The sequence below is a fragment of the Narcine bancroftii genome, chromosome 3 (assembly GCF_036971445.1).
Source record: "Narcine bancroftii isolate sNarBan1 chromosome 3, sNarBan1.hap1, whole genome shotgun sequence".
Taxonomy (NCBI): Eukaryota; Metazoa; Chordata; class Chondrichthyes; order Torpediniformes; family Narcinidae; genus Narcine; species Narcine bancroftii.
The window spans coordinates 260,339,301-260,362,165 of NC_091471.1; the positions used below are offsets into that span (position 1 = coordinate 260,339,301).

A 22,865-nucleotide genomic window follows, 5' to 3' on the forward strand; every position below is an offset into this window, starting at 1 on the left:
CCAACTCAAGCACACCCATCCACCCACACATACGCTCTCACACACACACACACATCTACAAACCCACTCGTACACCCATTCACACGCAATGGCACCCAACCTTGTAGTCTCACTCATACATTTCTCTTCATAGTTTAGATTACTGATTGGGAAGTGTGAGAGCTTTAAAAATAAAAAGATAAATTGAATTATTTTCATAAAGGATGTGTGGACTAGGAAAAAGGTTTGTGTGACTAACTGAATCGCTGACAGCGAGTAGGCCTGTTCAGACAGGAATCAAAGCTGCTGTTGTAGCCTTTACTTCTGCTGCATGGAACCTTGCTCAGCCCCAGTCTGGGTGCTTATGTGGTCATCTGGCCACACACACAGGGACAGAGCATCTGGGCAAAGTGATGCTGGGACTGAAAGAGTTAAAATTGCCAGGCCAAGTTGTTTGAGGAGCATTTAGAAATCTGGACAGGTAATCTAATCACAACTTTGATGTGATGGACAAATTACATTTCCTTAGAGCCTGGCCTTTTATGACATAGAACATTATAGGCCCTTTGACCCTCGATGTTGTGCTGACCTATATACTCCTACCAAAAAAAAATGCATGTCCTTCCTACCTCACAACCCTGTTTTTCTTCATCCACGTGTCTGTCTAAGATTACCTTAAATGCCCCTAATGTTCCAGTTTCCACCCCCACCCCGGCAAGGCCATTCCAAGCACCTACAACTCTGTGTGTAAAAAAAAAAACAAACAAAAACTTTACCCCTGATGTCACCCCTAAACTTTCCTCCCTTCACTTTGTACAGATGTCCTCTGGTGTTTGCTATTCCTGTTCTGGGTAAAAGACGCTGTTTATGCATCTTTGACTCTTGTCGACCTCTATTAAGTCTCCTCTATCCTTCTCTCCAAAGAGCAAAGTCCCAGCTCTGCTAACTTTGCCCTATAAGATTGTAGAGCTCGTCGAAAGAACCAAAGACTTGTTGATCCAAACCAAGGCTTTTATTAGCAAAAGACCGGAGCTCTTCACAGGTGGCCGACCAGTCCGGAATGATCCGACCTGGCTAGGGACACAACCCTTTAAGGCCCAAACAATAGGTGTGGCTTAGCTCTCAGCCAATCGCTGTAAGCACAGTCTAGATACAGTAACTATATACACTATGTACATTGGTGATAGATCTGTACTATCACATTCACCCCTTCTTGGAGAATTGACCCGGGGAAAAAAAAAACAAAAACGAGGGAGAGAATGAAAAGGAAGGGGTAGGTCAAGGACTGTAGCGGTCAGGGGGTCTGACCATCCGGCGTGACCGCCGTGGTGCCGGGATTGGGGTCGCTGGAGTGGTGTCACCAGCGGGCTCATCGGGTGCGACTGCTCCGTCGCTCAATTCCCCAGTCGTTTTGTCGGCAGGGTGGCCCGAGTCATTGGGGTGCTGTTGGTCCTTCTGTTGCGGCACGGGGCCTGGAGCATAAGGAGTTGGGGGGTTTGCTGGGTCTACCGCGTCCTGAGCTAGGTCCCGCACCGAAACAGTGTCCTCCCGCCCGTCTGGGAACTCCACGTATGCGTAATGTGGGTTCGCGTGGAGTAGAGTCACTCGGTCGACCAAGGGGTCATTCTTTGAGTGCCGGACGTGGCGTCGCAAAAGGACGGGGCCAGGGACGGTGAGCCATGCCGGTACAGTGGTTCCCGATTCGGATTTCCTCGGGAAAAGGAACATCCTTTCGTGGGGGGTGGCATTTGTTGCAGTACATAGGAGGGAGCGGATGGAGTGTAAGGCACTAGTGAGAACCTCCTGCCAGTGAGAGGTGGGGAGACCTTTAGACCGGAGAGCCAGTGTAACCGCTCTCCATATGGTGGCATTCTCCCTCTCGACCTGGCCATTACCGCGTGGGTTATAGCTCGTGGTCCTGCTTGAAGCAATGCCACACTCCAGAAGGTACTGTTGCAGCTCTGCACTCATGAATGAGGACCCCCTATCACTGTGGATGGAATTGGGGTACCCGAAGATGGTGAAAATACTGTGAAGGGCCTGTATCACTGAGGTGGCAGTGGTGTCTGGGCAGGCCACAGCGAATGGGAAGCGGGAGTATTCGTCGATGGCCGTAAGGATGTAGGTATTACGGTTGGTCGACGGTAGGGGTCCCTTAAAGTCTACGCTAAGACGCTCGAAGGGGCGGGTGGCTTTGATGACGTGGGAGTTATCCGGACGGAAGAAGTGGGGCTTGCATTCGGCGCACACCGAACAGGCTCGGGTCATGGAGCGGATCTCCTCAACTGTGTAGGGTAAGTTGCGCGCCTTGACAAAGTGAGCAAACCTAGTGACCCCTGGATGACAGAGCGCCTCATGGAGTTTCCGTAGTCTGTCCATCTGTATGCTGGCGCACGTCCCCCTGGAGAGCGCGTCAGGCGGGTCGTTGAGCTTACCAGGCCGGTACAGGATGTCATAGTTAAAGGTGGAGAGTTCGATTCTCCATCTGGCGATTTTGTCGTTTTTTATCTTACCACGCTGGGTGTTGCTGAACATGAAGGAGACCGCGCGTTGATCAGTCAACAGTGTAAAGCGCCTCCCAGCGAGGTAATGTCTCCAACGACGTACCGCTTCAACTATGGCCTGGGCCTCCTTCTCGATCGAGGAGTGTCTACTCTCCGGACCCTGGAGGGTTCTGGAGAAGAAGGCTACAGGCCGACCGGCCTGGTTCAAGGTGGCTGCCAGGGCGAAGTCGGATGCATCGCTCTCGACTTGAAACGGGACAGACTCATCGATCGCGTGCAGCGTCGCAGCAGCGATGTCAGATTTGATTCGATCGAAAGCCGCTGTGGCTTCGGTCGAGAGGGGAAAAGAGGTGGTCTTGATAAGAGGACGTGCCTTGTCGGCGTAGTTTGGAACCCATTGTGCGTAATAAGAGAAAAGGCCCAGGCAGCGTTTGAGAGCTTTCTGAATATGTGGGGGGGGTAAGTCCATTAAGGGACGCATGCGGTCAGGATCTGGCATGACTATCCCGTTTTCCACCACACAACCTAGAATAGCGAGTCGTGTGGTCCGGAAAACACACTTGTCCAAATTGTAAGTCAGGTTTAGCTGACGGGCAGTTTGAAGAAATTTGTCTAGGTTGGCGTCATGGTCCTGCATGTCGTGGCCGCAGATGGTGATATTGTCCAGATACGGGAAGGTAGCGGTTAGCCCGTTCTGGTCCACCATCCTGTCCATTTCCCGCTGGAAGACCGCGACACCATTTGTGACCCCGAATGGTACCCTGAGAAATTGATATAGCCGCCCATTCGCTTCAAAGGCCGTGAATGGTCGGTCCTCGCAGCGGATCGGGAGCTGGTGGTAGGCCGAACGTAGGTCAATAGTGGAGAAAATGCGGTACTGGGCGATCTGGTTCACCACATCCGTGATGCGTGGCAGGGGGTACGCATCCAGGAGTGTGAAGCGGTTAATGGTCTGGCTGTAGTCGACCACCATCCGTAGTTTTTCCCCATTCTTGACAACCACCACCTGGGCTCTCCAGGGGCTTGAACTGGGTTCGATGATGCCCTCATCCAGCAATCTACGCACCTCACTCCTAATGAATTGCCTGTTTTCGTAACTATATTGCCGACTTTTGGTGGCCACAGGCTTCCAGCCAGGGGTGAGGTTTGCGAAGAGTGCTGGCGGGGCAATCCGGAGTGTGGAAAGGCCGCAGGATTGGCCCCGGGGCACGGGGGCGGGTTGCTCGGGTGCTTCGGGAGTGGGGCGATGGCGATGGCAGACCGAGAGGGGGGCGTGGGGTCCCCCAAAGTGTAGGGACACCGTTTGGAACTGACACTGGAAGTCTAATCCCAGCAACACTGGGGCGCACAATTGGGGAAGGACGAATAATTTAAAGTGGGTGACCGTCACGCCCTGTACTTCCAGCGTGGCGATGCAATACCCCTTTATCCCAGTCGAGTGCGACCTCGTCGCTAATGAGATCCTCTGGGTAGTGGGGATAATGTCAAGTCCCCAACGGAGGGCCAGATCTGGCTGGATAAAACTGTCAGTTGACCCAGAGTCAAATAAGCAATTGGTGTAGTGTCCATGCACTTTAATCAGTTCCATTGCTCTGGTGAGGGGATGAGAGCATTGCTGGTTTAATGTTATTGAAGCAGTTGACAGGCGAGTTTTGCGCGATGACGTCACGCAACGGGATGACGTCACGCAACGGGATGACGTCACACAACGGGATGACGTAGTCAACGCTCGAGGAGCAGGTTGGAGAACCTCCCGGAAGTGCTGTTGTGGCGGGTGAATGGTAAGTAGTGGGATTTGTAGTTGCTCGTGATCGGTGGTCGGGCCCTGGCGGTCGTCAGCGATGGACGCTAGGGTGAGCACCTGGTTGGCCGCGGGGGTGGCTGCGGCGGCGGTAGCGTCGGCCCCGGGGGTGTCTGTGGCGGCAGCAGCAGCGGCGGTAGCGTCGGCCCCGGGGTTGTCCGTGGCGGCGGCAGCAGTGGCGGTAGCGTCGGCCCCGGGGGTGTCCGTGGCGGTGGCAGCAGCGGCGGTAGCGTCGGCCCCGGGGGTGACTGTGGCGGCGGCAGCAGCGGCGGTAGTGTCAAGTGTTCCGCACGGGGGCGAGAGGCAGGCCATCACCATGGTTGCGACGGTGGGTTGCCCCTTCCGGGTTCGGCGTCTCCGTGACGTCAGGCGTTGCCGTGCAGGGGAGCCCTCGCTCTCATTGGACGAGAGCTCTGGGGAAGAAGAGTTTGAATGGGATAGTGGCGGTTGGGCTTCACACGAGGCACTGTGTTTGCTGGCGGCCATTTTAGACCTACAGACTGCAGCAAAGTGGCCGTTTTTAAGGCACTTCTGGCACCTGGCTTTTCTTGCTGGGCACTGGGATCTGCTGTGCTTGTTCCTCCCGCAGAAATAACATTTCGGGTTCGCACGGGGCAGGGTAGCAGCAGCCGACAGGCCGTCAGGGGTAGGGTAGAAGGGCACTTTACTCACATCAGAACGAGGGGTCCAGTCCCTAGAGAGCTCGGTGGACTTTAAGGCTGCATTCTCCATTGTGATTGCAATCCGGGCCACGTCCTCTAGTTTTTCTACCCCTTGTTCGAGCAAACGCAGCCTCACTTCGTTCGATCGGAGCCCAGCCACATAGGCATCCCGGACGAGGTCGCTAGTGATCTCGGCAGCAGTTTTGTCCACACAGTTACAGTCCTTGCCCAATGCCTTTAGTACTTGTAAATATGCCCTGCTGGACTCACCGGGCTGTTGTTTCCTCGACGCAAGCATGAGCCGGGCATGAACTCTGTTCACCGGTTGATCATACAGTCCTTTCAGTACCTTTATGGCTGCGGTGTAAGTGGTCTCATCCTGGATGTTCTCGTAGACTCTCAAGGACACCATAGACAGCAATGCTGTTAGACGCTGGTTATCCTCCTCCACCTGAATGAATCTCAGGAAGTTTTCAAAGTTCAGCAGCCAGAAGTTAAAGGCTTTGAAGGCTGTAGCTGACTGTGGGTCGATATCAAGTTTTTCTGGCCGAGTTAAACGCTCCATCCCTTTCAAAAAAAATTCCTTTTGCTAATAAAATTGTAGAGCTCGTCGAAAGAACCAAAGACTTGTTGATCCAAACCAAGGCTTTTATTAGCAAAAGACCGGAGCTCTTCACAGGTGGCCGACCAGTCCGGAATGATCCGACCTGGCTAGGGACACAACCCTTTAAGGCCCAAACAATAGGTGTGGCTTAGCTCTCAGCCAATCGCTGTAAGCACAGTCTAGATACAGTAACTATATACACTATGTACATTGGTGATAGATCTGTACTATCACAAAGATATATTTCCCAATCGAGGCATCATCCTGTTAAATCTCCTCTGCACTTACTCTCTCCATGACTTCCACATCCTTCCTATAATGAGGTGACCAGAACTAAGTGTGGTCTCACCAGAGATTTGTTGAGTTGCAACGTGACCTCTCTTGAACTCAATCCAGCATCTATTAAGCCCAGCATCCCATGGGCCTTCTTAAATATCCTATCAACCTGCGTGGCAACCTTGAGGGATGTATGTTCATCCACACTCCTAACTAACTGACCATTAACCCTGTACTCAGCCTTCAGGTTTGTCCTTCCAATATGTATTACCTCAAATTTATTCGGATTGAGCCCCATGTGCCATTTTTCTGCCCAACTCTACATATTGTCTCTATTCTTTTGTAACCTGCACCAACCTTTAGCTCCATCCACAACCAGTGTTGGCGCCAGAACAAATGTTAGAGGGGGGGAAATTAGTGTGTTGGGGGGGCACAGTGCAATGTTCATAAACACACTCAGTGGGGGGGCTGCTGTCAACATCATCCGCACCTCCGATGTAGGTGACAAGAGACACCAGTGACACTTGATGCATGCTAGAGACGTGGTCTGGGGCGGGTGCATCAAGTGACACCCGAAGGGGTGGGGATGGGTCTGATGGCGAGTGATGTCTGCTACAGTATGGGATCACCTCATTTGGTGGGGCGCTTGTGACGTGGTCTGGGGCGGCTTCATCAAGAGACTCCCGAGGGGGTGGGGATGGGTCTGATGGCGTGATGTCCGCTACTGTCTGGGATCACCTCACTTGGTGGGGCAATGCCCACGGATGCCCCCCCCTCCATGGCACCGGCTCTGTCCATAACTCCTCCAACCTTCATATCATCTCTTCTTTCAGGTCATTTATTAAAAAATTACAAAGAACCCAGAGTAGATGCTCCACTAGTCATTGACCTTCAGGGAGAATACTTTCTGTCCGATAGCCAAGGATCCCATGCCTCATGAACGTGTTTCTCATGGGGGTCCTTGCCCAAAGCCTTACTAAAGTCTATATGGACGTCATCCATCGCCCCCACCCTCATCAATTTCCTTTGTTACCTCCTCAACTGGCACGGTTGGCGTAGTGGTTAGTGCAACGCCTTTACAGCACCAGCGATCAGGACCAGGTTTCCAATCCTGCCCTGTTTGCAAGGAGTTTGTATATTCTCCCCATGTCTGCGTGGGTTTTTCCTGGGCACTCCGGTTTCCTTCTACCATTTGAAACGCACCGGGGGTGTAGGTTAATAGGATGTAAATTGGGCAGCACGGACTTGTGGGCCGAAATTATGTCTAAATTTTAAAAATAAATGAAAACTCAATTAGGCTCATGAGTTACTCAGGTCGTCTTAAATGTAAATGGTATCTTGTTTGTTCTGAGTTCCATGAGGCTGAAACTTGTCCAGTGACGGTTTTGAGGAATTCCCATTTTGACCTGGCTCCAACTTTCTAGTGAAGTGGTTCAGGGAATGTCCTCCCACGGAGCGACAGCACCACCTGTGGGTCAGAGATACACTTTGCAGTTCCTAGGCTGTCAAAGCAAAATTCGGTCAGTGTCAGAAACAAATATTGATTCCCCTCTTCCCAACACACTGTTTCCTCAGACCACATTCCCCAATGACAAGACTTACAGCATGGTATCAGGCCATTTTGGCCCTATGAATCCGTGCCACCCAATTTACATCCCAGTAACCTACAACACCCCCAGTACGTTTCGAACGGTGGGAGGAAACCAGAGCCCCCAGGGAAAACACGTAGAGACAGGGAGGACGTACAAACTCCTTACAGACAGCACAGGGTTCAAACCCATGTCCCAATCACTGTAAAGGCGTTGCGCTAACCACTAGGCCAACCTATTTAAGATTTTCAACAGTTATTCTACTTTTGTAATTTTCAGCATTAACCTTCAATATTAAATACACAGGTTTGAGCTTTTTGATTTCAACCAATTCTGAACAAATCCTTTAAGGCCTACTTGAAAAATTATTTGTTTTAAACTGTTCATGCTGGTGATCCTGCCATGCCCGCAGGAAAAAGGAATCTCAGGGTTGTATGTGATGTCATGTATGTACTCCGACAATAAATCTGCAATCTGAAATAAAACCCTGTGTTAACAATAAATAATAATCATACAGAATTTACATTTTAATCAATTTTGCTTTAGGAATGCTTCACATTTGCATTTAAAAGGATAGATACACCATTTCTTAGTGGAATTCATTGGTTCGTGGAATGATGGAAAAATTGTGACACATTTACCCTATTCTGTCAGTGCAGGTTACCCAACCTTACCCCCCTCCATAGGGGGAGTGCAGTAAAAGTTCCCCAGACTGGTTCCTGGGGTGGTGAGTTTCTAACATGAAAAAAATAGATGACGTAAAGCAACTAAGAAAGCTAGAACTAGAGGTCACAATCTTAAAATAAGAGGTCATCCACAAGATTAAATGAAGAGAAACATGTTCACTTAGACAGTGGTGAATCTTTGGAATTTGTTTTACCCCAGAGGATTGTGGAGGCTTGGTCATTGATTGCGTTCAAAATTGAGACTGATAAGATTTCTGGATTTCAAGGGATAAGGGGACACAGTAGGGAATTGTAGACGATCTTCTTAAATGTTGGAGCAGTCTCAAGGAACTACGCCTACATTTCTCTTGTGTTTCCATTTTATCTTCCAGTACCATTTTTGTACCCCTTGCAGGTGACAGTTTAAACCGGTAGCCTTTCAAGCAGCCAGTTCCAGACACACACCACTCCTCAAGTTAAAATGATTTTCATCATCCTCTGCCTAGATCTTCCACCATTTGCTGTCAATCTCTGAATTAAAGAGTAGCAATGGGGCCACACATAAAAGGCATTCATGATTATATGAATGGAAATCTGTTACAACAATAATTAAAGAAGTAATCTGTAATTATTGTTATCAGTTCCAATTTACCTGTAGTCTATGCGTTTCAGGAATGAATCTTTTTATCAAAAATGCCCGAATGGGAAACACAATGGAAAAAAATACTTGAATTATTGAATTGGGGGCAGCAAGGTTGGTATAGCGGTTAGTGATTGGGACCGGGGTTCGAATCCTGTGCTGTCCGTAAGGAGTTTGTACGTTCTTCCCATGTCTACATGGGTTTTCCCTGGGGTCTCCGGTTTCCTCCCACCATTTGAAATGTACTGGGGTGTGGATTAATTGGGTGTAAATTGTGCAGCACAGACTTGTGGGCCAAAAAGGCCTGTTACAGTGCTGTATGTCTAAATTTAAAAAAAAATAATTTACATTTATAAATTTAAACCTAAGTATATATAAAAATTTTAAAAGTGTACGAGTTGGGAGATCCATTATGTTCACCTCTCCAACCTCCACTATGCACTCTCTCTCTCTCTATGTCTCACCTCTCTCTCGTGTTTCTCTTATTCCATCCATCTCCCGACCTCCCTTCTTTTGTGACCTCCCTCTGTCTCAATTCCTCTGCCACCCCTCTCCATCTTGCTCTCTCCGTCTCTTTTTGTACTTGACACTTCAATGTCTCTCTCGTCGCGTCTTTCCTTTCATTCCCTTTCTCTCCTTCCTCAACCCCCCTGCTTTCATTTCCTGCATCATCTCCCTTGTTCCTTTTTCTCTTGTCCCACTACTCCCCCCCCTTGCACAGATGATGTCACGGTGCCCCAGGCAGAACTCTCGTATTACTCCTATGGAACGAGCTACGAGTATGACCCGGAGTTATTTGTGACTGATGTGGACGATGCTTTTGAGATGGACGAGGATCAGGTGGAGAGACTGACCCAGGGAGCGGAGGGAGAACAGATGAGGACACCAGTGAAAAGTGAATGGTAACCAGCAAATAGCCCTAGGGATAGTGGTCAACTGATCAAAGTCCCCATGTTCCTTGATGGTTGGCTTTGTGTATTGATTACAGATTTGTGTGTGTGTCAGCTAAGTGTGAATCCTGATAAACTACATTCTGCTTCTTTCCTAACAGAAAACAGATTCTCAACCATGGGAAGAGGATGTGTGGAAGAACGTGGATGTTCTAACCTGTACATGTGTGTTTATATGTTACAAGGACCAAGCACTGTTGCTGAAGACAGCACAATATATCCACACCCAACTATTACATAGACTAGACATATCTATCCTTTAGTATTGTGTTATAATCACACAGGCACGTTAGTGGAATCTGGTATTTATATTTTGTAATTATGTGTTCTGATCTTCACCTTCTGTGATATTTATATTTGTGTTTTTAGTTAAAGCTTCTTTTGTGTTGCTCCCGTCTAGAGCTGGGTCAAAGGTTTCCGGTCAACTTCTTAACTTTCATTATTTAATTTTGTTTTATTATTATTTACAATTTCTCTCCCATCACTCTTAAAACTGAGCAGTTAACCAAGTCGAGACTGTAGGGGAAGGGGTTGGCAGAGCTTTCTGTCTTGCCTCCTGCCTCTTTCCCAACCCCCTTGTTCCCTGGATCCATGACCAGGATGAAAGATAGTGGTCGTCGACCCTCCCCAGGACCTTCCTAATTTTCAGCCGCGCTAACCCACCCCTCCATTTAAAAAAAAAAGCCAAACCCCCTCCCCATCTCCCAAATTGTGGTTCTGTTCCATCTCACTGTTCTGGATGCTGTGTGGCCTAGTTCAGAATGGGACAGTGAGTTGATACACAGTAATGTCTCTGTTGGGGGGAGTGGGGGGGGGGGTGGGTAAGAGACTCAATAGCCAGTGAGCAGGATGTGATGAGGTGAGGTTCGGGTGGTAAATCACACCTTCCAAGAATAAAAGTAAGTCTTTCAAACCCGATATTGTTTGTTCTGACTCATGATTTATGGTTTGTACTATGTTACTGCTCATCTTAGGGCATCATGGTCGGCACAACACTATTAACAGCACCATCGACTGGGACCTGGGTTCGAATCCCGCCCTGGCTCCGTGCCTGTGTGGGTTTCCTCCCACCCTTCAAAACGTACCTGGGGTGTTGGTCAATTGGGTGGCGTGGGCCGAAAGGGGCCTGGTACCGTGGCCGTGTGTCTAAAATGAAAATCTTGAGTCTGCCGCAAACACACTTACTTCAGTCTCATATGAAACCTTCAGGACTTGGAGCATCCTATTCCTTCTCCTAAAGCTCTTCCCTTTTCAGTTAAATTGGGTCTACTACCCATTGAATTGAATTTCTTACTGTCATGTATACCAAGATAAAGAGAAAAACTTGGATTCATGTGCTATCCAGGCAAGTCAACCCATCATTAAATGCAGCAGGCAGTGCAATAATAAAAGTGCATGATATCGTGTTAGAGTAAGTCAGAGTGCAGGACCTGGTGTTGTAGAGACAAAGTGCAAGGTCAAAAGCAATCTATTGTTTCAACTGTGCAAAGATGTCATCGTTTATCAATGAGGAGGCCATTTTATTTGATAGGAAAGAAACTTTGCAGTGTACAAAATTGCTTAAGAAACACAGCAGGCCACACAACATCCATAGGAGGTAAAAGGCAGTCAATGTTTCTGGCCTGAGACCTTCATCAGGACTTCTTAAGGATGCTGCGTGATCTGCTGTGTTTGTCCTGCACTCAGCCACAGCATCTGAAGATTGTCTACCTGGGAAAGAAACTGTCCTCGAATCTGGAGGTTCTTATTTTCAAGCTAGTGTATCTTCTGCCTGATGGAAGGGGGGAGAAGAGAGTATGACTGGGGTGGGGGAAATGGGTCCCAAAATATGTTAGCTGCTTTCAGTCGTATAGATGAAAGGAAGGTTGGTTTGTGTGATGTCTCAACTCTCTGAAGTTCCCTTGTGGTCTTGGCCACAGCAGTTCCCTCACCAAGCTGTGATTTATCTGGATGTGATCCTTTCTACAGTGCATCTGTAAAAAAAATGCACAGAGACTTCAGGGATGTGCAAAATTTTCTTAGGCTTCTGAGAAAGTGGAACCTCTTGGTCACAGCATTCACATGGTTGGACCAGTCTCATGTTTTGACCCAGTAGCTGTTACTCTTTTATTCCTTACATCTCTTGGGTTCAACAATGAGCCTTAAGCTGCCACGGGTCAGGAGGAGGCCACAGCCTTGTTTCTGTATCAGCTCTTTGATATGCTTCTCCAGTTAGCCCCACTCCCTTGCTCTCCACTGTTGAGACTTTTCCAAGAAGAATATCCCCAGATTCTTCAGGGCTGGTATCTTCTCATGCTAACTTCCTGCACCCCCACCTTGATAGGAGGTAAAGAACACGAAGGCGTCAGAATATAGCCAGTCTTGTCTTTATTTTGATGCCTTCCTGTTCTTTGCTTTTTCCTTGAAGCCTTCTTCAGGCCCGAAATAGTGGTAAATATATCTTTATGCGAGACCTGTTGAGTTTCTCCAGCATTTCTGTGTGTTTTTACTACAATCTGCAGACTTTTGTGTTTCACAGATTAAGAAGACGAGTTAAAACAAAGAAGGATTCACTTTTCAAGGGCTGAAACAGAAAAGTGCAGGAATTGCATTAAACGTAATCTATAGTTAGATTACTATTGGGACACTGTAAGGAGTTCATTCAATATTATTTGTAGATAGAGTGTAATGACAGTTTACAGGAATGAATCAGAATATCATAATGACGAGGGCTGCAAAGGGGTGGTGGACCGACCAGATCGAGGTGAATTGTTAGAGGGAAGAGACCGTGTTTCTCTTCATGTGGAATAGCAAAACCTAGAAGTCACTGGTACTGTTAATTCACTGATAAATTCAGAATTCAGGACATTTCCTTCCCCAGAGAATGTGGACCCCACTTCCACGGAGAGCAACTGAAGTGAACATCAGAGGTGAATTTAAGGGAACTTCTATAAAAACAGAAAGGAACGCAGAGGATATTGGAAGGATGGACTGATGAAGTGAAATGAAGAGTGTAGGTCATACTCTGGGAGGGTGGGGGGCTCCACTGTGGGAGGGACAGTGTTGAGGGTGGGGGGGGGGTCACTGTACAGGGCAGTGTGGGAGGATGGAGTTCACTGTGGGAGGGTGGGGGTGACTAGGAGGGTGTAGGTCATACACTGGGAGGGTGGGGACTCCACTGTGAACAGGACAATGGAGCCATCTGCACTTTCTGACAGTGGGAATACCCTCTTTTCTAGTCATTATTTCTCCCTCAGCTATGGGGGTGTTGATGGCGCAGAACAAGCATGGGTTGTTGCAGGTGTCTAGTGTGTCGTGCAGCAGCTAGGCGGAGGGTGAGAGGAAGGGGGTTGGATGGATCTCAACCCGAAATGCCTACTCTCCATCTCCTGGACAGATGCAGCCTGAGTGCTTTCTTCGTTCCAGATTCTAGGATCCTTCCCATTGTCAATGGGAGTTAAGCGATGAAGAAGGATGCCCCTCATGTTGGTGGTGATACTGTACCGTGCACCAATTTTCAGAGTTCCTGCTTTATAGTTAAAATCAACGCTGGGGAAACTTATATCAGTTGTACTCATCTCTCACACACTGGTCAGAGGCTTTATTGATCTAAAGATCCAAGCATTCCTCAGCATGCTGCTGGCTCAAGTCCAAAGGAGGAAGGAGACTTTAGGGCTCTTTAAGGGGAGAGGCTACCAGTTCAGCAGGCGGTGAAATCAGTGGGGAAAGTGTCCGCAATACCACGTTCCACCACACAGTGTAGCAAAGATAGATACATAACCAACATTTCTGCTTCAGCCCTTCATCCAGATGTGAGAAAACTTTTTTTTCATTCCTTGATGAAGGGCTCAAGCCCGAAACGTCGGTTGTGCATCTTTATATTTGCGGTATAAAGTACACTGTTTGACCTGCATTGTGTTTTAACTTCATCCACAGTGATTTACTCCCCTGGGGATGGGGAAGGAGGGGGATGGGGATCTCAGAGGCAGTAAAAGTGGAAATGCAATTTTCATTCTCGAAAAGTTGAGGCATTCTCATCTCACGTGACTGAAATCCAAAACCTCCACCAATTTGCCCGAGTGGAGGAGTGCAGGCTTCGTTGCTTCTTTGAGGAAAGGATTCATTGTGGATACCTCGGTAGAAGGGAGGGAGAGCGGGAAGGGGAGAGAAGGAGAGGGGAGGGGAGATAAGAGGTGAGAGAAGGAGAGGGGAGGGGAGAGAAGGAGAGGGGAGGGGAGAGAAGGGGAAAGGGGGAGGGGGTGAGGGGAAGAGAGAGAAAAGGGGAGGGGAGAGAGAGATTCGCACTGCTGCCGGCGGAAGGCGCTGCTGGGCCGCATCTGGGCTGGCCGGCCGAACAGTCAGCGAGAGAAAGAAAGAACCCAAGCAAGCGAGCCAAGACAGGAAAACGGGTCAGCCTTCAGCTGAGTTTAGTTGTTGGAGCCGGAAGCCGCGAGTGAGTGAGGCTGAGAGGGCTCGAACTGGGCTGGGGAGCACCTGGAGGGGTCGGCCTGATCAGTTTCACACGTGAAATTACCATCCAGGATGAAACTGACGGCCGGGCCCCGGCATGTCTGAGATCCAAACGGGCTGAGACGGGCCGAGTGGCTTCGGCAAGGCGGGCTGCATTGGAGCGGCTGGAGCCGGGCAGAAGGAAACAGCCGTGGGGCCGGTGAGGAATTCCGCTTTGGCTACAATGTTGCAATGTTATTGCGGGAGTTTTTTTCCCCCGCTTTTCCGGCAACAGTTACAATGTATCCGCGTTCGGATTGCCGAGGGGGACTCCGCGGGGTCTTAGAGCCAGTTGAGGGCTCATTCTCGAGGACGAGTGCAACCTTTGATCAACCAAGTGTCTGGGCCTTTTCCCAACGCCCAGGGAATTGAAAATGTGTTTAAAAATCAGATTCCCCGCGGTGCCCGCTATCCGGAAAATTGACCAAGTCTTTACTCTAGGACGGGGAAGAGGGTGAAAGAGAGAAATTGGCGCATTCGTGTTAATACCCAGCTTTTTGGTAACATTTCCCACTGATAGGGTTCAAAACCGACGAAAGATCCAATTGAAAACTTATAATGTTCTTTTGAAGGCTCGGTTTTTTTTTACACTGAAAGAAAATCGCCAATCATGTGCTCACTAATCACACCCCCGGCCTCCCCTCCTTTCCCTTTACCCCTTATCCCCCTTCCCCCTTATCCCCTTTCCCCCTTATCCCCTTTCCCCCTTATCCCCTTTCCCCCTTATCCCCTTTCCCCCTTATCCCCTTTCCCCCTTATCCCCTTTCCCCCTTATCCCCTTTCCCCCTTATCCCCTTTCCCCCTTATCCCCTTTCCCCCTTATCCCCTTTCCCCCGTATCCCCTTTCCCCCCTTATCCCCTTTCCCCCCTTATCCCCTTTCCCCCCTTATCCCCTTTCCCCCTTATCCCCTTTCCCCCTTATCCCCTTTCCCCCTTATCCCCTTCCCCCTATCCCCTTCCCCTATCCCCTTCCCCCTATCCCCTTCCCCTTATCCCCTTTCCCCCTTATCCCCTTTCCCCCTTATCCCCTTTCCCCTTATCCCCTTTCCCCTTATCCCCTTTCCCCCTGTCCCCTTTCCCCCTGTCCCCTTTCCCCCTGTCCCCTTTCCCCCTGTCCCCTTTCCCCCTGTCCCCTTTCCCCCTATCCCCTATCCCCTTTTCCCCTATCCCCTTTCCCCCTATCCCCTTTCCCCTTATCCCCTTTTCCCCCTTATCCCTTTTCCCCCCCTTATCCCCCTTATCTATCTTTTCCCCCCTTATCCCCCTTATCTATCTTTTCCCCCCTTATCCCCCTTTCGCCCCCGTCCCCTTTCCCTGAAAAGAATCTCAGGATCATAACAGAAAATAGACCTCAGGATAGAAGATGAAAAGATATCCTTCAAGTGGTTTAACAAGTCTTCTCCTACTCCAAATTTCCCATTGAAAGAGTGTTGGGATAGGACAGTGGTTCTCAACCTGTTTTTTTCCATAGTGCACCTATTGGCATTGGTGTTCGTAAGGGATTACTTAAAAGTGATATGTGTGAAAAAAACAAACTGAGAACCACTGGGGTAGTAGGCAGTGCAGAATTGAGTTTCCAAGGGGGGTGGGGGGAACAGCTTGGACAGCTCTCGGGGATTTGGAAGGAGAAGTGAGAAAAAAGTTCTCATGTTAAGAGCTACCTTAGGAATGATAGAGTGAAATTTTAATTTAATTTAGACATAAAGCACGGTAACAGGCCATTTTGCCCTACAAATCCATACCACCCAATTAACCTACAACCCTGGTACATTTTGAAGGGTGGGAGGAAACCAGAGCCCCCGGAGAAAACCCACACAGACATGGGGAGAACGTAGAAGCTCCTTACGGAGTGCGTGATTCGAACCCTGGTCCCAATTGCTGGCACTGTAAAGGCGTTGATCTAACCTTCCCGCCAACTGGGCCACAGATGTTGGATGCTTTTGTTGAAATGACATCACGTAGTAGATTGCGTGCTTATGAAGAATTTATAGGAGTGTGTTTTGGGGGTGCAATACCTTGGGAGAGGGGCTGGAAGGTCCCGCGCAGATTACAAAGACACAAGCTCAGTGTTTTTGGGTCCCTTGCAGATGGAGGCATCTGGTTCCCTGTATGGGTGGTCTCATGGTGGTGAGTTAGAGTTTGCAGAACTGTGGGCGTCAAAAAGGAAGTAATTCTTTGGAGGCAGTTTTAGCGATGGGGGAAGGATTCTGAAGGTTGTCAAGCCTTGCATATATTTGAAGAGGTGGAATCTCGGGCATTGAGAAGGTCACTAACATGGGAAGTGAGGGAGTGCCAAGCTTGATATCAGAATCTTGTAACATAACAGAAAGCTAGATGGCTATTTGATCTTTGAAAGAACAATCCAAAATTTTCCCCAAAGCCATTTATTTATTTATTTAATTCCCTTTTGATTCCTGTTGAAGCTGTCTCCGCTGTGCTTTCAAGTAATATGTCCAGTTCACTGCATAAAACAATTCATTCTCTCCCCTTTATTTCTTTTGCTTATCATCCACACCCACTGGTTTTTGGCCATCCTTCCACTGCAATCAATTTTACTTTATTTATTCTGCCAAAGTCAATTTCAACTCTTCGTTTTAACATTCTCCAAGGAGAACGCCCCAACTTTTCCACATGACTGCAGAGGAATCCTGGTACTCCTCCCGGAGTCTTTGATATTCCTTTCAATAATGGAAATGATTCCGGATGTGGATCTTGTACAATTTGGGCAAGATTCCACTAAAAGATGGAGAAGTCCAATTTTTATTACAGGTTGACTGAATGCAGTAATATTGAGAGTATTGCACTGAATTCTGCCTCCAAGGCTAGATTAGAAGGAAGTAACCCTGAGTCCCACGGCAGAGAGTTGAACACAAGAGTTGGATCAATACTCCAGTTTAAAAGAAATCTACATCATTCATTGTGCTCTCTTTCTGATAAGAGATTAAACCACATTAAGGTGGAAGTAAGAGGATTGACTGAAGAAAACTGGGGGTCTTCTAACCTGGGCCAACATTCATGCTGCAACCAATAGGCCTCTTCAAACTGCCATGTAAAATGGGGTTAACCAGGCAATCTGCCCAGTCAGCGCCTCAGTTATGCAGCAGTTAAAAAGGGTCTGACCTGGTCAACCCAATCGGAATCCAACCAGGTCCCTGACCTTCCTCAGAGGTAGTCAGGGAACCCAGCTAAACTTACCTAGGTCATGTCCATAGGTGATTTGAAAACTAAAATAGCTGACTCGCTTCTTCCAGTGACGTCAGCGCTTGCATGCGTGCGTCACTGGGCAGCTAGCATCCCAACATCCATCAGTACTTTTGGTGATTACGTGACGTATCACTGTGGGGGTAGGATCCCCCTGCAGTTTAAAAGCACCTTTGCCCCTGTAATCGTACCCAGACCCCAGGAAGGCGACCCAGGTGCTGCTGTTTAAAAGAGGCGAGTGTCATTCATTCTATCAGGTCAATCTGCGATCTTGCTGTATCAGTGATGCAAGGCAACGGCTTACACTTCATTCCACTGTGGACTGTAAGCTGTGGGATGGCCTGAGGTTGGAAGGTCACCACAGAAAAGCAAGAATCTTTTTAAATGAATAATTTCTGTGCAGGAGCAGGCCATTCACGAATCTAGCTCCCAGCACGGCGACCCCATCAAGTCTATAATCCTGCAAAGTATTCTTCCTCAAGTGCCTGACCAATTCCCTTTTGATTCTGTTTCCACCTCCTCTACAGGCAGTGCTCCAAATTGTAGCTGTGGTTTATATTTTAAAAAAAATCCTTGCCACTTGTTCATGTATTTTGTGCTTGATTTTAAAACTATGTCCTCAAGTCACTGAATCATTGAACCACTGTGAATATATGTTATTTATTTTTTTCCTCTTCCTTCCTTGTGGTGTCTCTGTAATTAACAAGAAAGTCTGCAGATGCTGACATTATAGTTAATCCACTCAGTGTCCATAGGAGGCAAAGATTACATAATGAACGTTTCAGGTCTGAGCAAAATGCATGCAGGAGCCTGAACAAAAAGATGGAGGGTGAGGAGGAGGGAAGAAGGGGCAGGGGGAGGGGGAGAAGGGAAGAAGAGGCAGGGAGAGGAGGGAAGAAGGGACAGAGGGGAGAAGGGAAAGGGATGGGAAGAAGGAATAGGGGAAGAGGAGAGAAGGGACGGGGAGAGAAAAGAAGGGATGGGGAGGAGCTCAGGCAGAGAGCATGGTTACCGGCCCGCGAGCCCGTGCCCCCCAATTACACTCAATTGACCTACAACCTCTGTACGTTTTAAAAGGTGAGAGGAAACCAGAGCCCCATGGAAAACCCAAGCAGACATGGGGAGATACAGTGCTGGACCGGAACCTGAAATACTGGTACTTAACTGTGCTGCTTATCTCTTTTGAGTCTCTTTTAATTTTAATCTTTTAATTTTCTTTGCTCCCATGACAAACAGTCCCCAAAGCTCCAGTCAAATCTTGTGTCCAAACCCACTCAAGATCGTGTTTTTCTCCCTCTGCTCTAGAACTTTAGGTTAGATTACCAAAATTGGACACAGTGTGACCTAAGCATCCTCTTATCACAGTTTTAAGGTTCATTATTGGCTTTAATGAGGATTCTGAGATGAAACTATTATGGAAACTTTCAGTGAATGTGGACTCATCCACAGATTTCTTGCCCTGAACATGGTCCATTCCAGCTCGCCATTTCGTCCAGTTGCTCCTTTTGAGGCATAGTGATTTTTAGATCGCAATGTTGGAAAAATCTGTGAAAAATGTGACATAAATTAACACAATTACTCACTTTGTGGTCGTTTACACTGCACCCCTCAAGTTCCTGGTGCTTTTATGTGGAGTGGTGTGGCCTGAGTCATCAGTTGGACGTTGAATTCAATGAGGTGAGTTTTGCAGTGTGGTTTAGACTGCAGGCTTCCCCCGAAAAGTAGTAGGGGGTCCTGCAGGATAAAACACGGTGCAGGAGTTGACTGAAAATTCCTGCACTTTCTTTTTTAAACTGCCCAAGTAACAGCAAATTTCATTGATTGTGCCGTTACATGTCTGCATTCGAAAAACCCTAATCGCTAACTCTAGGTATGACCCTGCACCTCTGGGCGATTAACTGACACCAAAGTGCGTGGAGCTTGAACTGTACTAAAACTTCTCAAGGTATTTTCATGGGGGAGGAAACTACAGAGGGAGAAAAGACTAAAAGAAATGTTTTCTGGGCTGCAGTGAATGAGATGGGAGGGGGAAGGGAGCAATGGTTCATTTAATTTTAGCACTGGAAGTAGAGAGAAGCAGGAAATTCATACTTCAAACTGTCCACATGAATGTGATGCAGAAAAAAATGATTGGATTGAAGGTGGATTTTGTGACAGATGAGTAAAATGGCGGAATTAGGGATGAAATATTTCAAGCTAAACCTTCTTGCCCGTATTGTGTTTATTGGTTAATAATGGATAGTAATGGATGCAATACATAAATGAGGGAAACATGAAAGTCTGCAGATGCTGCGATTGTAGTAAAAACACAGAGATGTCCAGCTGGTCTCACAGCGTCGCTGAAGAAACTCAGCAGGTCATGCAGCATTCACAGGAAGAAAAGGGCAGCCAACGTTTCAGGCTTAGACCCTTCACCAGGTATAAAAAATCTTATTTCTAATCCTCTGCATTAACCTGTCCTGCCTACCTTTACGTATCTTTACAAGGTTCTGCTCTTCAGGGGTGCAGTGCTAATTTTTGTGGTGCCAGAGCAGCCCCCCTGAGGTGCCCGGAGCAGTGCACCCATTCATTTATTGTACATTCTCTTGTCTTGTTCACCTACTAAAATACATTTCTTTAAATTACAAGTTGCCACTTTTCAGCCCACAAGCTTGAAGCTTTTCCTTTTGCTATCAGCAGTCACTTCAATTTTATGTCATCAGAATCTGGTTTATCAGCACGAACTTGTCACAGAATTTGATATTTTTGCAGTAGGAGTATTGTGCATTTCAGGTGCAAAATTGCTATAAATTATAGTTCTGTAAATGCAATATTTAAATGAAATAATTAGTGTAAAAAGAGAAAAGTAGTGAGATAGTGTCTGTGGGTTCACTGTTCATTCAGAAATCCGATGGCGGGGGGAGGGGGGGGGAAGAAGCTGTCCTTGTGCCGCTGGGAGTTCGTCTTCAGGCTCCTGCACCTCCTTCCTGATCGAGGCAGTGTGAAGAGGCCTGGTTGGTGAGGGTCCTTGATGATATTGAGACACCTCCTCTTAAAGATCTCCTTAGTGGCGTGAAGCCTAATGGGTGGGACTGGTCGGGTTTACAACCCTCTGTCTGGCCCTTTCTTGTCCTGTGCGTTGGCACCTCCACATCAGATAGAAATGCAACCAGTCAGAATGTTCTCCACAGTTCACCTAGAGAAAATTGCAAGGGTATTTGGTGACAAACCAAATCTCCTCAAACTCTATCACACTTCGACCTAAATCATTATCATAAATTAACAAAAGCACTCGTCTATCGTGACCTTTCCTCCCAGCCATTTAGCTAATTTTAGATTTCATTTTGGGAAGCGACCATATTTATGTGGTGAATGAATCTCAAGGTGGAATCTAACCTCTCACCATCAATAGCTGTGTATGCCCAGGCATTACTGATTGCAGGTTCCCTCATCTCTGCCAACCCAACGGCCCTCCGAGATTCTGGTACAGCTTCATCCTTTTGCACCTTCCTAAATTTAAGTGCTCACCCTTGATAGCCATGGCTTCATCTGCCAAAGATCTGAAGCTCTGAAATTTCTTCACAGGATCCTTTCACCTCCTTGAAAGCTGCCTCCGTGACCAAGCTTTGCTTGTCCTCATATAGCCATCAGTCTGACAATGGAGCAGGCAGCTTTCATCTGAGCTCCAACCATGTCCACTGTAACTGTCAGGGGCCACCACCCCTCAGCTCATCTATTGCAGAAATATTCACCTATTCTTGTCCATTCCAGTTGTCTCCTGGCTGGACCCTCTTTATCTGCCCTTCGTTTACTTGACGCTGCTCAAAATATTGTTGCCATTACTTCAACATCAAAGTTATTTTCACCCTGTGCTGAGTAGTCTACCCGGGCTTTCAGATATCAACCTGTTATTGTTTAAATTTTCCTTCTTATTTTCCAATCCCTCCAGTGCTCCCGAAATAATTTTTCAGATTTTCACAGATTTACTCACAGAGAGCACACATGACGTCACATAACAACCCTGAGATTCTTTTTCCTGCGGGCGAGGCCGAAGTACCACTTATTGGTCGTGCAAAAAAAATCTGTCTTCATCGTACACGTGTAAACAACTAAAGAAATGTAAACAATGTGCAATACAGAGAGAGAAACAAAAATCAATAAAGCGCCAAAGTAAGACTTTTCATTGAGTTTGTCGTTGAGGAGTCTGATGGTGGAGGGGGAGCCGCTGTTCATGAACCTGGCGGAGTGAGTCTTGGCACCGATACCCAGGGTTGCAGTGCTAATTTTTTAGGTGTCGGAGCTTACCAAAAAATGGCGACAAGGAGGTGCCAGAGCTGCCCCCTGAGGTACCGGAATGTCGGTCCGGTGATCTCCAGAAGCACTGCACCCCTGTCTGTACCTCTTTCCTGATGGTAGCAGCAAGAACAGAGTTGGGTGCTGCTCTCCGACAGTGGGGGGGGGGGTTTGCCTGTGATGTCCTGGACTGTGTCCAGTACCTTCCCAATGACCCCTGATCTCTGCCATCTCCAATCGGTGCTTTGACTATGCCCTATTTTAATCATTGCTTGCCTCCAGCAGCTGTTCCTTTGGTGGTTCAGCACAACCCGACCTCCAGGTGTGGCCTGCTATTCTACACTTCCACCTGGGTGGATTGTGTTCCACTCTAACTGGCTTCATTCAGTTCGTAGCTTTTACGTGGCTTTGTGGAGATTCTCCAGCTAACCAAGGGATCTCATTTATAACTTGTTCTCATGGCAGCCTCGTGACCCTTCATTTGCCAGAGTGATTGAATTCAAGAATAGGGAGGCTTTCCACAACTGTTAACAGCACACCTGGAGTACTGTGTGAACTTCTCCTGACTTTGGTAGTGGTGGAGTGGGGCTTTCACCAGGTTGATTCCTGAAATGAAGGGTTCGCTTTATGACAAGAGATTGAGTAGGCTGGAATTCTTTGTTTAGAAGGTTGATGGGGGTAAAGGGGGAGGATTTTATATTGAAAGGAATATGTAAGAGAGAAGCAGGGAGATTGTTTTTAATAGCAGGCCAGACTATAGTAAAGGTAAATATCCTCGATTCAAGACCAGGATGAGGTGGAACTGCTTCTCCTGGAAAATAGTGAATCTATGGAATTCTCTGCCTAAGGAAATAGTAGAGGCAGCCTCTTTAAATGTACAGTAAAATCCCTGGTATCTGGCATCTATAAGAGATTGGTAGATGTCAGATAAGTGTGTTTTCCGGTTGCTTGAGACTTACTTATACAATGCCTGACTAATACACCTTCATTAAGAATGAACAGGACAACAATGGTATATAGAAATGAATAAATGTATTCCATTAGAAAAAATAACATATAGTTTAAGAAATAATATTGAAATATTCGAACAAGTATGGGAGCCTTACATTAAATACAATAGCGAAAACCTACCAGGAACAAACATTACCTAAGTTGATGGAAGGAGAAGAAAAGAAAAGAATGGACTCAGTAGAATTTCTGGTGTATTTTTGTTGAATGACAACATTGTCTAACT

At 47.5% G+C, this 22,865-nt stretch overlaps 2 protein-coding genes across 8 annotated transcripts in view; both read left to right on the forward strand.

The window, feature by feature from the left end:
- The window catches only part of cpamd8 (C3 and PZP like alpha-2-macroglobulin domain containing 8), a 133,385-nt gene extending 122,797 nt beyond the window's left edge, over positions 1–10,588 (forward strand). For both annotated transcript variants that reach the window (XM_069927823.1, XM_069927822.1), the window contains exons 42-43: positions 9,442–9,622; positions 9,772–10,588. In XM_069927823.1, the coding sequence (XP_069783924.1) occupies positions 9,442–9,622; position 9,772 (182 nt within the window). In that variant the 3' untranslated portion in view covers positions 9,773–10,588. The remainder of the gene's footprint in view (positions 1–9,441; positions 9,623–9,771) is intronic.
- Positions 10,589–13,997: 3,409 nt separating this feature from the next.
- myo9b (myosin IXB) overlaps positions 13,998–22,865 on the forward strand; it is a 103,105-nt gene continuing 94,237 nt past the window's right edge. For 4 of the 6 annotated variants that reach the window (XM_069927824.1, XM_069927826.1, XM_069927829.1 and 1 more), the window contains exon 1: positions 14,000–14,318. The gene's annotated coding sequence lies outside the window, so the exon portion shown is untranslated. Of the gene's footprint in view, positions 14,319–18,436; positions 18,516–22,865 lie in introns of all 6 variants that reach the window. The other 2 variants (XM_069927825.1, XM_069927828.1) reach the window with 2 other exon arrangements.